The sequence below is a fragment of the Alligator mississippiensis genome, chromosome 4 (assembly GCF_030867095.1).
Source record: "Alligator mississippiensis isolate rAllMis1 chromosome 4, rAllMis1, whole genome shotgun sequence".
Taxonomy (NCBI): Eukaryota; Metazoa; Chordata; order Crocodylia; family Alligatoridae; genus Alligator; species Alligator mississippiensis.
Window position 1 is genome coordinate 26,996,650 of NC_081827.1, and position 16,839 is coordinate 27,013,488.

Below are 16,839 nucleotides of genomic sequence, written 5' to 3' on the forward strand. Positions count from 1 at the left end.
ATAGACCTTACCTACATTGTCTAAACCAGTGATTCTCAACCAGGGTACTGCAACTAGGGAAGCCATGGGATCCTTTTAATGGTGTGGTGCAATATCAGCAATATTAGGTCTGAAGATGTTTGTACAATTCATCAGATAAACCCAGAAATTTCAAATAGGAATTCATAGTGTCAGAAAAATTCTGACCTGCTGTAATCTTTCTGAGTTCTCTGCCACAGAAAAATTGCTCTATTATTTTTTCCAAAGTCAAAAACCAAGTAAAAGATAAGGGCTGGTATTTTCTGAAGGATGCCTAGAGCCCAACAAGATTGAGAACCACGATCATTCTAAGCTGAATGATGTGACAAAAATCACAGACTGTCACTGACATAGCTATGCCAGCAAAACCTCTAGTGGGGTTACAGGGCAAAGCTCTGCTGTTCACGGGAGCTGGTCGATTATGGAGGAAAGATTCTTTCTGTGGGCAGAGAGGCGTCCACACCAAGCAGACTGGCTGCCTTAGTGTTGATATCATAGCAGCTCTCATACTAGACACTGCCTTTGTGAGCCTAAGATGCAGCAGGAGCTGGCAGGTGCAAGTTACATCAACTCATACCCTTCCAAATTTGACCCAAAGATAGACCAGGAAAATTGCCCACATCCTTCTTGCCCCTTTGTTAGAGAGGAAAAGAAGTTCCCAAAGGAACTGAGATGCTGCCTTCCCAGGTGACAAGAGATTGGACACCCACATTTCCCTCCTGACAAATAGAATTTAGTATCCAACCTCTTTTCTGTGGGAAACTGAGATTTCTACAACTGCACAGAAATATTTCAAAGTATAGCTCTTGAATACAGAAACTAAAGAGCAATACAGCAGATGAAAACAAACCAACCACGCCGCTTCGGAGAACTCTTGCTGATTGCACTGCTGCTTATTTTCAGCTGCTTTGGATCACATTGCTACAAAAACCAGCAAGAAACATTTTTCAAGAGTGCTCTGCTCTGCCACAGATAAACGCCCTTCTTCATTTCCTATGAAATAAAGAGAACAGACAATGTCCAGCAATTGCACTACTCATGCTAAAAGGTCACTAAGAAAGAGGTTAATTGCTCTGATGGCAAGAAGAGAAAAAAAAAAAATCATGTTTTGTCAAACTTCCCTACAATTACAGTAAATTTGAATCATGCGACATCTCCAGCTTTGTTACTTCCTTAAAAAGGGTTTTAGTTACTGGTCACTGCTGTCACTTAGAACTCTTTGCTATGCTTCCCAGATGCAAAGCCTCGCTGTACAGATGCCACTCTCTTTGTAAAGGGTGTCCTCTTTCATAAGCCCACCTCCAGGCTCTAGGAGGGCTGGGTGTAAAAGACTTCACTGGAGAAGTGAAAAAAGCATGACAGTTCTAGCAGGGAGGACACCACATCCTGAGGACAGGTAACCTCACAAAGAAACCGAGTCATTTACAGTAACCAGAACACTGTATTAAAGGAGTATAAAGGAATCAATGTATAAAGATGTCTGTACCAAATACATGTCATTTTAAAAGAAAAGAAAAGAAAGCGGATTAGTAGATAATGAAATTCATATTATGCAGAGTTCCAGGGGAAAGTAGTGGATGAATTATTATACTGAGATGACAAAACACAAGAGCTTAACATAGACAGAAACAAAGGAATTGGAAGACTGAAAAGGAAGAAAAGGACACAAGACTTGTGAACGTTGATTTGGGTTATGGTAGCACTGTTTATAGAAGATAGATATCTGTCTTTATGTAGATTTTAGGTGATTGGATTCTTACATGTTAAATCTGTCATCTGATAAGTTAGATTAATTAATAAGGACCCATGAACACTGATGGAACTAAAGAGAAAGTGAGCCTCAATACTAATGTTAGCAAGGATTACTGTCTAGGTAGTCCTGAGGAGGCAGAAAGCATGTCAGCCCTGTAAATAATAACCACGTGTACTATGCAAGTTAGTTTAGTGAGGGGATGTGAAACTGGAAGAGAAGATTTTTCAAGAAATTCTTACCTCACTGCGATAAAGGCTATGGACCTGCAGTCAGCTTTTTCCCCATGTTCACGCATGGTCTCCTTATCGTTCCCTGGTAGGGGCAGCCAGCTATGCACTTCTGAAAAACAAAGAAACCAGGCCAGTTCTCACATTCTCTTCCTCCTTGCACCTGGGCTGGTCACTGGCCAGATGTTTCCCCAAAGTACTCACAGGCTTGAGGATCATTTTTGCCAGAGGCACAGGTGGGAGTCTGCAGTAGAGAAGTTGTGCAAGTTGTTTCTCAGTTTCCAAGCCTCCTTCTCATTAGCCTTAAATTTCTCTTGAATAAGTCAAATGAAGGACAAGTCTTCAAAACATCTCTTCAATAGCCAGCCAGAGACAATCCCTCCTTACTAGGGCAGGGAAGGAAAAATCTTCAGAGATGGGCTCCCAAGCACAGCTGCTTCCTTCAGTGTGCAGCAAGATAACTTCTAGAGCTCCACCTGAGCCCAGATCAGCAGGGAACGCAGCAGGAAGAGGTAAATGGTGGGGTGGTTGTGACGAGGGGTCAAGAGATGCCTGCTTTCCTCACCTCCTACTCCTCACCCCCCTTCTTACCCCTACCTCTGCTTTTCCCTCCCACCAGCCTCTTTGCTTCTGCTTTTCCTATTCCCTTGGTGGTTTCCCTGCCATAACAGCAGGGTGGTGGTTTGGGGGAGGGGGGGGCTGACAAAACTTAGGCTGACCCCCTATAATTAGATTCTAGACACAAAATTAAAGCAAACTTTTAATTTTTCATGTCTAGAATCTAATTATTGGGGGTCATATTAAATTTGAAGTCATCTTAGAACTGAATACAGAATTATTGCAGTTTAGAGTTTTCCTCACGCTGTAATTACAAACTAATGTATAAGATGCTCAATATAAACCACCTGACCCTAGTGTCTTTTCAGACAAGGACTTAACCCACAAAAGCTCTCTGACAGAATCAGATACCTGGACATTTACACTAATTATGCCATACATTTACCAAGATAGCTGGAACTTCATGCCTAGTTACAACAACACATTAGTGTTTATTCTTCTACAGGCCAGGCCAAAGTCAGTCATTTGGATTACACTATGGCCAAAAGCACTGTGATTAGGGCTGGCTGGTTCCACTGTCCCTACCCATTCAGTGGCTTGCCATTTACAGGCATATGACTCCAAAGCAGTTTTTCAGTTATGGTGTGGGGCAGAGGCGGGGGGAAGAATCAGTGCTCATTGCAAAGTGAGAGGCATACTATTCAGTTCCTTAGCAGAGCTCAGATTTCAAAGGGGGCGTGGGTTGGCCTTTGAAAGCTGAAACCGTTAGGTTAAAATTTACTTCCAACAAAAGCTTTTTTAGAAACATTAATATTTTAAAGAGAATTTTCGTATGATTTTGAATGGTATAAAATATAAATAAAAAGGACAACATCAGTCTTTGTTCCAAGTGTTCTAGTGGCTATATATCAAGCTCGCCTGGAAGCACTTCATTTCAGCCTATACAAACAACTACAGTGGATGACGTGCTATAAAAGACTTGCTCAAGTCCCATTAACAAATGTGTGATGCATGCAACTCCCTTCTCTTTCCCTAGAAAGGTGCTGAAATACAAGTTCAATATATAAATGCACTGTTCAGTGGGTTGGTTCAGTTATCCTGGAGTGGGTTATGGTAGCACCTCACTTGCACCCTGGTATATTGCAGGTAGTGGTGTGTATGTGAGGTCAACATCTAAGCTTTAAAACAAAGTCAAATGGATATTGAAGTTTCACTACCAGAACTAAAACTTTATTTCCATGTTTATTACACATTTGTATTTGATGCCAAGTACATTAGATTATTTTAACATAAGATTTCAGTGAAGAGTGTTTACTCTCCACTCAACAGGTTAAGGAGGAATGTAAAACTATAGAAAAACCATTTAAAACTTTTTTGAATTTTGGCAAAACAGAACAATAAATATTTTTCTATTTTCTCCTCAGATCTTTCAAGATGAATCTTCTTATAAAAAGATTTAGCATCAGTTTCATAACCACACATCTCAGGAAAAAATAGGCATATAAAATCCATTTCTTATGCTAGATACTGGTTACAAATAAATTATTTAGAGTATTAACATAAAACTCCCAACTCCTATTTTTAAATACAAATACTGTCCTATATTATGAAATGGAGGATAATTAAAATATATTGATGGCTAAAAATCTAATTATTTAAAGCAAACCCAAACATGCTGTTTGCTTCTGTATGGAAGAATTAGGATATTGTAAGATTCAAGCACTGCAGTAAGTTACATTTGACATCAATATCGACCCCTTGATGCCTAGGTTTTAATTGCCAAACACTAAACACTTGGGAGGCATGAGTTCAGGATTGACTAGCACCAGGTGGCTTTAAAATACTAACATTTAAAAAAAAAAAAAAAAAAAAAGGACAAGTTTCTGATAGTGACATACACAGTTTAGGTGAGAGTTTCCAAATAAACTTACACTAGACATAATACCAAACAAATCACTCATGTATCTTGCAGTACACAAGAACACAGTGCTTCCACAGCTTATCCCCAGTTCCTAAATACAAAAATATCAATTATGGGTAGTCAATAGTTATCAAAATCTTTATTGGTACAGAATGAAAGCAGCATTTTACTTTATTTCTTTAAACCATACATCATAAAATTCCTAGTACATATCAAATGAATGAGTGAAATAGTCTGTTCTATTTAACTTATTAATCATATCTCTGGATTTGATACATCCTTCTTCACCAAGAACAAATGTTTAAACAGCAACAGGAAGGCAGTTCCTTGATGTGAAAGGCCAGTGTTTCTAGATACATCACTTAAACGTATGATCACATACAGTAAGAGTGGAAAAATCATTTTTAGTAAGCAAAACAATTAAGACTGGGCACAAATGTCTTACTACAAACCCCCTGGAAACACATTGTTACTTGTTACAAGTATTCTGTGGCCCTTTTTGGTGAGAAAAACGAAGTATGGCTTTTCAAGCATCCTTTACAGAAACAAGTGGTTTGCAATACCATTTTGTTGATTTTGGTTAGGGTTTAGAATATTTCTGACATCCTGCCTTGTGAGATTATCTGCTACTGTGTTAGAAAAAAAATGCAACATCTGTACAACAATCAGTGATTTATAGTCACTCATTAACATAAGGAAAACCAACCATTTTTCTTCCTCATAAAAGCTACCTTGCAATACTGTCAAAACATATGCACACTCACTATAGTTCATCATACAAAATTAGACAATCTTGTTCTCCTGTAGGCAACCTAGTTTCTGCAGAGAGTGAACACTATCAAATGCAGTCATCCAAAATGTACCTTTCATACCTTTAGTTATCAGTCACCCTCTGCATCGTAACCCTCACATAGGGTTGTGTCTGGTATCATGTAGAAGTTTTGGCTCATGTAATTTTTTGTTAAACAGCTTGAATAAAACTAGTTAAACATTTGTACAATATACCCCATCCAGTCTGACAAAAAGGCAAATGAATGAAGAAATACAAAAAGTAAAAGAGTGCACTACCCAGTCCAGTATTTAATTTTAAAGTCGTGTCACTTACAGTATGAAAAATAAACCCAGACGTGTAATTATTTTAAAATACACCACTTCCACATTTATCTGTATATTTTATAGTAGAAGAGGAGAGATCTTAAAAACATTACTCTTAAAATATTGAGGTGCATAAGCCAAGTGAGTTACACTTGGCAAGGTAAGTTGCAGAAGAGAATTCTTTCAAATTTGGCATTCCCTTTATATACCTTACCTTGCTGGCAAGGCCTATAGGTTTGTAGTACCTAAACCTTTTAGTAAGAACAGTAAATTTTCCTTAATGGAGAATGATTAATACAGATAACTACAAGAAACAGTGAGGTCAGCAGTTCTATGGGGTCTTAAGAAGCTACAAGTCCTGATTTAACTTTCAAATGGTACAATGTCACAACAAATTTTTAAGGCCATGTTTTATTTGCTGATTAATGGACAAGAGGCAATGGATTCCCCCTCCCCCCAAATATTTTCTTGAAAGTCTGTGCTCATAAAAATCATGAAAAGTTGGAAAGACTTAATTATTGAAATTTTAAATATATTTTACATAATCTTGTTTGTACAAAAATACAAGTTAAATATAAACATAAAGCAATCATGAGAATTTTATGTAAATCCATTTTGTGGTATTCTGTTATATATAAAAAAGTTTCTCAGCTCCGTCTCATTTGTGAAAAGATCAATACCAGATTGAACCACTACTGGCAAAGGGCCCTAAAAAAAAAAGCACACTTCAGCATTGAATGTTTGACAACGTAAGTACCATTTCCTGATTGCATCTTTTCTGAGGACTGGCAAAAAAATAGGGCAGTATGTCCATAAACCAACAAATAATTTGGCTGCAATGTATCGTAAAACACAAACACACAGATCTGTACAATAAACCCATTAGCTATGCAGTACATACTCGTTACACACCACACACAGACGTGGAATGAAACTTAATGAGGTGTCCCTTGTAGTTCACTGTTATTCAGTCTGGCATTGTGTCTTACTTCATCAAACGAATAAGACTTTGTAACCTTTCCATTCTTGAAAACCGTATGAAGGAGATCCTGCAACAAAACACCATTTGATTTTAGCATGTCTGAAAAACCAGATGGTCTTTCAAGGAGACAAGCCAGACACTTACAAAGTTATGCTGGTAGATGTTTAAATATTTGTTAGGTCAACAAATGCTGGAGCCTATCTGCTGCATATAGTACTGTCCAACACCACATCATGATGCACAAACTGTACCTCATGATGTCCGACTTAGATCCAAGTCGGACCATTCGTAGCCTCTTGGAGAACAGGCACTTCTATGTGGAACTAAAAAACTCTGGAACTATGTGGCCAGAAAAAGTAGATGGAGCTCCCAAAAAGAACAACTTATCACAAGGCAGTGAGTTTGCCCCACTTCTATTCAGTATCTACATTAATGATCAACCACTTCCTGCCGAATGTCACCGCTGCATCCATGCCGCCGATCTCTTCATTACCACATAGCAGGAGAATTGAGGACACAGGGAAGAACCTGGACAGGGTGCTGATGTCAAATTATTACCTAAATAATTAATCTCAAACCCAACTGCAACAAAACCCAAATCTGTGCTTTCTATCTGAGAAACTGGGATGTGGAATGACACTTAAAAGGTCACTTGTGGTGATGAGAGTCTCGAACATCAGAAACACCCAAACTACTTAGGGGTAACACTAGACCATAGACTTAACTTAAAAAAACCACATATTGAATGCCAAAGCCAAGACTGACACACAAAACAACATTCTGCATAAGCCCGCCAATTCCAAGTGGGGAGCACATCCAACCACACTATGCACTACTGCTTTAGCTGTTTCTCTGTGGCTGAATATGCCTGCACCACCTGGGGATGCTCAAGTCACAGGAAACATAGTGATACATGCAGAATTATAACAGGCTGCCTAAAACCCACCCCCGTTACCTGCCTGTATGCACTATCTGGCATAGTGCCCCCTTACATCAAGAGGAAAGTAGCAGGTGGTATTGACGGGCAGGTACAAGAGTCAGGGCAGGTACAAGAGTCAGACGACCATCACCCGTTACATGAACATCAACCAGTGCACCATCATCTCTCATCGAGAAATAGCTTTGTCTTCTACCATGTTACTGACCATATCACCACCATACGCACCCCACAAGATTTGGCAACAGCAACACCAGAAGCAGTGGTCTACGTAGAATATTGGAAGCAGACCATATAGGAAGACTGGATTGGGGATGCAATGAGGAGGAAGTTAAACTCCAGTGCTGTGTTCTTAAATTTATGCATGGGGTTTAACTTTATATTCAAACAGTCCTACTGACTTCAGGAAGGATTTAATTTATGTAGCAAGAGTGAGCAGCCAGATAAATGTTTGCAGAACTAGGACCTTGGCTGGTAAGAGATCACTTCTTGCATTTCAATGTTTAATACTAACATCGGAACATCAATAGAACAGGGAACAAAATTTAAGCCATATCGTACTAGTTCTTTCTGGGAGGGTTTAGCACTATAAAGTGAAAGTCAAATTTTGGTATGTTCTTGGGATTGGCCTAGTGCAAACTAAGAGTTATTTCATATCCTGTTAGGGCACCCTTAGAGAAAGAGGAAGGTCACTTGACCTGCTCCCAAGTGGAGCTACAGTTTGCAACACTCAAATAGGATCTGTATCTCATTTTAGCGTGGCTGGAGACTAGAGGCATTCTCCCCTACTTAGAGGGCCAGAAGAAAGGTTCTGTTCACAGCACATCTAGTTTTGTTCATAGCAGGCCCTCTGCATACATCCTTGGGTTAAATGGAGCATGTACAAACACTATACTGAAAAGCAGAGCATTCCACACAGAGTAGGATGTTGTATTTGCTCCACATCATGGAATATCACTACAAAACAAGGTCATGCAGATCACCAAGTATAGCTGCTATCACAGGGAACTGCAATTTCAGTCAGACAGGCCTGGAGTCAGCAACTGCATTCCGCCCATTCAGCGACTTTAACAACCAACAAACCAACCCACCCGGCACCAATAAATGAGCTACTAGAACACACCAGAACAGCAGTTCTCCCTGGAGCCAGAGGAATGCATATGGCCCAATTTTAAACCTGAACAATCCAGGAGGATTCTGGATTGAATAGTAACAAGGTTTTCCCTATGGCTGCAAACAGACAAATCTCATCTGATCCAACACTGACTGTCCCTTGGGTAGGGGCAGTGACAGGGCAAACCTCTGGACTCCCCAGAGTCAGAACTGTAGGCATGCAGGTCCTGGAACAGCCAGACTAGCCTGGCCTGGGCAGAGGCGTAACTACAAGTTTTGCATCCTGGACAATGCCACCTCCCCCTTCCCCCCCACCCCATGCTCTGTGTGTGTGTGTGTGTGTGTGGGGGGGGGGGGGGGGGGGGGGGGGGAATAGGGGTAACACCACGGTGCTAAGTGCCAGATAATGCAGACAGGAAGGGGATGTTTTGCTTGTCCCTGGAGGCAAAGACCTGAGTGCTGCTGCTTCTGTCCTGCACCCAGCTCCTCTGGCTAGGCAGCATGGGTTCTTTCCTTATTCCCCCCTGCCCCCCCACTCTGTACTGCGTTTGGTTAGGCAATACAGAGTTCTTCCCATTCCCCCAGCCCCCACTGCCTCTGGCCAGGCAGAATGGGCCTTTCCCTTCTTTCTCCAGCTGGGCAGCAGGACTCTACCCTGAGCACACCTGCTTGACTGCATGGGACTCAGCAGGCCTGGTTCCTCCAGGCCAAGTTTGCCATTGAGCAGCCAAGCAGGTAAGCAGGACACAGTGGGCAGGATGGGCTCCAGCCCATCGCCCCTACTGGCCTCCTAGGCACAGAGCTGCAACAGACCCCTGCATCCTCAGACCCTGTCCCTCCTCTTTTTTCCTCTCTTCACTCACTGCCCTGCCTCCATCCCATGTATGCCACTCTCCACAGCTGCATACCACTTACGTCTGGGCCACCCCTGATTTAAAGGGTGTTCTATCAGACCCTGGATGTATTTGTAAACAATTTAAATATATTGAAGTTGGCAATGATTATTTAACTAGTATTTTATTTGCTGAGGAGCTATTATGCATGGTGTCTTGTAAAAACTCTCTTTACAAAGTAAAGAGACTTTTCTGGCTTAGAAGACTGGCAGATGGCATTTCTCACGTCTTTCTACCCTCCCAGACCCAACTGGTAATGCTGAAATTTAAAACTAAATGGTAACTAAAGTGCTATTTCTATTGAATTTGGTATAAGTGGAGCTTCTGGGATTATGGGTAGAGGTTAGTGTTTATAGGACAACAGACAAAGAAGACTGTAAGCAAATCTTGAAATTAAGCTGAAACACACAGACTGCTTTCTCTGTGTTAGTAGTGGGATTGAAATCATCATCTTCTGCTGAAGTGATAAGCCATAAAAAATCCATACCTGCCCATATTCTTCAAGATCTCCCTTGCCTTCCTCTAAAGTAACATAATTTCCTGTAGGCTTCCTGTGTAGTGACAATCTGCCCTTCTTTGACCTTTTGTTAGGATCAGCAACTGGATCCTTGAAGACATTCACCTGGAAATCATAGCAACAAGTCAGTGTAACATGATTTAAACAATTTTTTTTTTTTAAAAGGCAAATATTCCAGTGAGTGCTCATATACATCATGCAGATGGGACCAGTCCAACTGCAGCATTAAAAAAAAAAAAAAAAAGGACAAAATTCAGATCCGAATAAATGAACTACAGAATGAGAATACATACCCCAAGGCCATTGGTCACTACATAACTGCATTTGAACGAACAATTCAAGAGATCTCTAGTTAATTTCTGCAACAAAGCTCCACCAGATCCAAAGGCAATATTTTCAATACTCCATTTATTCTCCTTCATTCCCTCCACAATCTAATAAAGATAAATAGTGATAAAGGAATGTATTTTTAGAGCATGCCACTTCCCATTTCTTATTACACTATTTAACAAGATGCTCTTTTACTGACAATTAAACTAGCTAACATTAAGTTTCAAGAAGATACATGTAACAACTCTGGTCAATACTTGGCACGCTCTTTGCATTTTTAAGAGACTTTAGCCTGTGATAATTATAAAGTGTTACTGCTTGAGAACTCTATTATCTGCATTGTAATATTGAACATGGAATGCCACCTCCCCCCACTTCCCATAGTCAGAGGGATACAGTAGTACAATGCCCAGATAGCCACAGAACTCAAAAGCAGAATTCATCCTTTGTCCTAACTGGCTTCTCATAGCACTCAGAGTTCAGACAGTTGTCAGGCTTGCGGGTAGACTTCAGCATTCACGGAACCTCAACTGTTTGGACCAATACTGATCACTAAGCACCAACTGCAGAAAAAGGAGAACCGTAATGCATCTAATTCTAGATGGTGCACCCTTAGAAATGCTGTACTAGGTTGGTAGGACAGGCTTCATATGGAAAAACATTCATTTCTGCCCTCAAAGTTATTGGGCATTTATTTGGTATACTCAGTAGTTTTGCCATCTTTTCTGAAAGCTACAAGACCAAGGTTAAATGCAACTATCAACAGGCAATTTAAACACACAAAGCTTTTAGTTCGGAGTCAGGATTGATTAGATAGCCCTACCCACAATGGCCACAGAACAACAGTGGTTAAAGATCTGTTTGCCAGGACTGCCTTCTAGGCTGTTATAGCAGAGGCACATCATAGCCCCAGTCTAGAAGTGGTCAGTGCTTGGGTCCCCAACCACTTATGCCTGCACTTCTTACTTTTGTTAGCAAATTCCAGGCAAGGAGATTTTTCTGTTATGAAGGGGAAAGCGCATAACAGAATTTAAAATTTCTATCTTCCTTCACATCCCTCTTTCTGGATGGCCTGTCCTGACTGAGAGTAAGGGGGAAGAACAGCATGGAGAGAGCAGTTTAATGGGAAGTGTCAGATCAAAAATGCAACAGTCAAAGCAAGTCTTTGGCAATTTCCTGGGCATGTCAAATACTCTGGAATTTCCCACTGTTTTGATTTCTTCAGGGCCTCAATTCAAAAAAGGAAATGTGAGGACAGCAATGCCACACAGACTGAGAAGCTAGAGTGCCCTTTAAGGGAGCACTTGAGCAGAACAAAAAGCTATTCAGTTCCAGACAGGGTGACAAGCCACTAGCCAAATTCAGGTCAGTAAGGGACTGCATCCATAGAAGTCTTTTAGCGTCCCAGAGTTTCCCCATGCATCTAAACTGGTTTTGCAAGATACAGTCTAATAAAATATTATAGGCGAGAGGCCAACAGATGGTAAACAGGGAAAGACTGGGAGACCACAGCAGCTGAGCTATGACCTCTTACGGATTTGCGCAGAGCTTTTGCCCATCAAGACTCTGTACAGGTTAGTGACTACCACCATCATGCCAGAGTGTGCTGGCTTCTCCAACATAATTTATCTTCCTTCATTCTAAGCTAAGTGAAGATTTATCCTTTTCATTCCTGTCCTCTTTAGTTCATCCGTAGAACCATTTTTCCTGCCTATTTTGAAGTTCCAGTGTAGCACTGAATCTCCATATTCTGAAAAACAAGGCATTTCCCCATCAAAATATTCTTATATGCATGGTAAGGATTAGCAGATCTCAAAGTTTAATCAATGACACCAATTGATGCCTCTCCAAATTTTGTCAGCTTTAGGTTCCAGAAGATGGCCTGTATGCTTTTGGGAAGACTATGAATTTAGAAAGCCAAATTTCATGTGAAAGTAGCCCAACTGAGGGCGTTGGTCAGACCGCATAGGGCGTTGGTCAGACCGCAGTTGGAGTACTGCGTGCAATTCTGGGCGCCACAGTTCAAGAAGGATGCGGATAACCTGGAGAGGGTACAGCGAAGGGCAACTTGTATGGTCAAGGGCCTGCAGACCAAGCCCTACGAGGAGAGACTAGAGAAACTGGACCTTTTCAGCCTCCGCAAGAGAAGGTTGAGAGGCAACCTTGTGGCTGCCTATAAATTCATCATGGGGGCACAGAAGGGAATTGGTGAGGATTTATTCACCAAGGTGCCCCCGGGGGTTACAAGAAACAATGGCCACAAGCTAGTAGAGAGCAGATTTAGACTGGACATAAGGAAGAACTTCTTCACAGTTCGAGTGGCCAAGGTCTGGAACGGGCTCCCAAGGGAGGTGGTGCTCTCCCCTACCCTGGGGGTCTTCAAGAGGAGGTTAGATGAGTATCTAGCTGGGGTCATCTAGACCCAGCACTCTCTCCTGCTTATGCAGGGGGTCGGACTCGATGATCTATTGAGGTCCCTTCCGACCCTAACATCTATGAATCTATGAACTGGCGTTCTATGGAGTCAAAGTCATCCAGAGATTATAAGGCTAGAAGGGACCCTGGAAGATCACTGGGTCCAGCTCCTTGCACCAAGCCATACCAAGGATAAGTCAGCATAAAATATTACATTTCTAATTCAAAATTGGATTCTCTTGAGCAATTGTTCAACAGACATAGAAGGAATTAAGTAAGCAAGCAAGCAAGCAAGCAAGCAAGCAAGCAAGCGTTAGAGACCCATGTTGGAAAAGGGGATTTTTTTGTTCCAGACTCAGTTGTTAACTTTTAAGTTTGCACGTGGAGTACATGTTAAGAATGAAGTTCAATGCAATACCATTCTAAAACAAGCCACAAGAAAATTAGATTTTCTTTTAGAGTAGTCACAGAATGAGCTTCTTAGCCATCTTCCCTAGCAAGGTAATGTTCCCACAAATGATTCACTTGTTAGATATCCTATATTCAAGATCCTAAAATTCAATACTAGCAACCTCCGTCTCAAATGATGCATCAATGACAGGCGATTTATCAAGTCAAGTACCTGGATAATTACAGCTCTTGTGTGCCTTTGCTTTACTCCCACTGTCTAAGAAATAGACAAAGTAAGCATAGTGGAACAGACTCTCTGAAGCTGGGAGAGAGAGAGAGAGAGAGAGAGAGAGAGAGAGAGAGAGAGAGAGAGAGAGAGAGAGAGAGAGTGTGTGTGTGTGTGTGTGTGTGTGTGTAATTGCCAGAAGATGATGATACCCCAAGACAAAGCTGATTACTTCTTTTCCAAGCAGGAAAAGAGAGAGACAGTCTTGCTTTAATTCTGTGCTGGCTTAGCCTTTACAGCCAGCAATGGATGCACATATCTTGGTGTACAGTGCAACAATCACTCCAAGTAGCAGTGTTCAGGTACAGTCAGTCCTGCTTTGTATTTCATTCCAGACAAGAGCATGTTCCGTTTCCAGTATGCAGCATTTTTGAAACAACATGCTTTGATTTCAGCTGTGCTGAAATTGTACTTTTAACATTTATCAAGAAAAGGTTATGCATTCACCTACCAGACTGTCGGGCACCAGCAGTTTAATATGTAATGGTTTTGAATAAAATATGGATGGCTCAATTATCCTTTTTAGCTGGCCTTTTAAGTTGCCTTCTCCACCAGATTTTTACATTAACAACAGTCTGTAACCTGCTTTGCATTTACTTAAAAAAAAAAAGTCCCCTTCAAAGCCACAAGCACCCCTTTAAATCTGGATGTAGATACTTGTTTAAGGCATCACACAACTGACAATCCAAGCTAGCTAATTACTACTACTGCTAAGGTATCATATACTCATATAGTGTACTTGAGAGAATATGAATTACACTCAACAGAAGGGCTGCAACAAAAGGGATGGTTGGGAGCATAAGAGTTGCAAAAGTAACATTAGAAAATGAGTTTTGGTAACTTGCATTGTAAATTCCTTTGGGGATTTTAATAAATTAGATTTACATATTATTAGTTGTTGCTAATGTTTGGAATTCAGGCCAAGGTGGAGGTCAATAGAGCAGCTTTAAACATTTAACTAGTTTTAAGAAACTCCAGATTAAGAGATGCACTGCTAGCTCCACTCAGATGCATTAATTCATACCTCTTGCAGTGTGTTGATATCCACACCATCTCCCTGAATAACTCGGATATAAGGTGGCAACACCTTGTAGCCTTTTGAATTTTCTACACTAGGGAACTTCTTCCCCAAGATCTCCAAAACCTGTAGAAAAAAAAACAAAAACCAAGAGAGACAATCATTTTTACTTCCCCATTCCAGGAAAGAAACACATACTATACTTACAGAATTACTTTTTGTAAGAAAATGACTGCATCACATAACCATACTTGTGGAAGAACAAAGTATTGCAGCCATTTTGCAGAGACTGGCAACAAGAAAATGGTTTAAAACAGGAGGAGTTGGCAACCTTTTAGAAACGGAGGGCCGTATTAGTAGTTTGCTCTGAAGACAGGCTACAACTTGCAGCCTGGCCACCGCTGCTCCTGCTGTTAAATGGCCACTGTCAGTCCAGCTTTACAGGCCATATGAGCTTGCTTGGTGGGCTGCTATACACGGGTTGCTGGCCCCTGGTTCAGGATACTACAAGGCCTGGGAAGATGCAGACTTAAAAAAATAAATAAATAAAATCAATCAAAATTTAGTCTCCCCTTTCTTTTTGCTGATCCAAACTTTGGTAGTTAGACTGTGTCATTCTGAGGGATAGTCAGCATGGGTTTGTTGTGGGTAGGCCTTGCTTGACATCTCATTTCCTTCTATGATCAGGTGACATATCACCTGGACAAAAGGGAAAAGGTTGATGTCATATTTGGACTTTAAAAAAAGCCTTTGACCTGGTGTCCCACCAATGTCCTCATGGAAAAATTGGACAACTGAGGCCTTAAGTACACCACAGTCCAATGGCTGGGGAACTGACTCCGAGGTTGGACCCAGAAAGTGGTAGTTGACAGAACCGAATCAACATGGTGCCCTGTGAGCAGCGGTGTTCCCCAAGGCTGCATTCTCAGACCTGTACCTCTTTAATGTCTTCATAAAAGATCTGGTCTCTGGTGTCAGAAGCGGACTGGCCAAATTCACTGATGACACCAAACTTTTGGGAAGTGTCCACACTTGAGGATAGGCTGGTGATCTAGGCTGACCTTGATAGGCTTGCAAGGTGGGTGGGTGAAAACCTGATGGCATTCAATCAAGAGAAATGCAAGGTGCTCCACCTCACAGAAAAAAAAACCCACCTCATGCTTATAGGCTCAGCAATGCTATACTCGCTAGCACGACAGCCAAAAGAGATCTGGGGGTCATGACTGACCACAAGATTAACATGAGCCACTAATGTGATACTGCAGCTGGCAAAGCAAATAAAACTCTGGCTTGCATCTACCAATGCATCTTGAGCAAGATCCAGAATGTCATCCTCCTGCTGTACTCGGCTTTGGTGAGGCTACAGCTGGAGTACTGCCTCCAATTCTGGGCTCTGCAATTCAGGAAGGGCGTGGAGAAGCTTGAAAAAGAGTCCAGAAAGCCACGCGCATGATCAGGGGGCAAAAGAACAGGCCTTATGAAGACAGGCTGAGAGCCATGGGACTCTTCAGCCTGGAGAAGCACAGGCTCAGGGGTGACATGGTGGCAGGCTATAAGTACACAAGGTATGTGCATCAGGATCTGGGGGAATGCCTGTTCACCAAAGCACCCCAAGAGATGGTAAGGTCCAACAGCCACAAACTCCTGCAGGACTGTTTTAGGCTGGACATAAGGAAAAACTTCTTTACTGTCTAAACCCCTAAGGCCTGGAATAGATTCCTCCCAGAGGTAGTGCAAGCACCTACTCTGGACACTTTCAAGAAAAATTTGGATGCTTATCTTGCTGTGATTTTTTGACCCTAGCTGACTTCCTGCCCCTTGGGCAGGGGGCTGGACTGAAAGATCTTATGATGTCCCTTCCAGCCCTAAAGTCTATGAAATCTATATAGATTTTTTTTCCAGCATTCCACTATTCTGTGGGGTGACTCATGGCTCTTCGTTTGCTAAAGGCCAAGTGCCACTAGTTTAATATCAGAGCCTTACATGTTTGGAACTTTTACTTGCATCTATAGCTCAGGGCAGCTGATACTTTCAATACCACAGGCCTTTAAGTCTCCAGGTTTTTCCTTAAGTAGCAAGAAAGCTTTCTTTGGTTTCTCATTTTATTAGTATTTAGTCAACCTCCTTTTTACTGCCTATTATATAGCAATGGTATCAAAGAACAGAATGCACTATCCAAGAAATCTTGCACATCATACTTGAGGATTTCAAGGCAACTTACAGAACAATACATACTGACTGCTTTTGGAGGCATTCAGAATTAAAGTGAGACAAATATCTCTGAAAAAGTTCTTGGCCATTAAGCCAATCCAGTACAAAGAAACAGAACTTTTTAGAATGCAGGATAGGAGTTTCCTTAGATCAGTGGTTCTCAACTTATTTTAGA

At 41.4% G+C, this 16,839-nt stretch overlaps 1 protein-coding gene across 1 annotated transcript in view; it reads right to left on the bottom strand.

Annotated features, from left to right (window-relative positions):
* Positions 1-3,764: 3,764 nt before the first annotated feature.
* The window catches only part of NAMPT (nicotinamide phosphoribosyltransferase), a 39,989-nt gene continuing 26,914 nt past the window's right edge, over positions 3,765-16,839 (bottom strand). The window contains 4 exon segments of the mRNA XM_006276629.4: positions 3,765-6,621; positions 9,985-10,119; positions 10,308-10,448; positions 14,460-14,579. Of these exon segments, the coding sequence (XP_006276691.2) occupies positions 6,508-6,621; positions 9,985-10,119; positions 10,308-10,448; positions 14,460-14,579 (510 nt within the window). The 3' untranslated portion in view covers positions 3,765-6,507.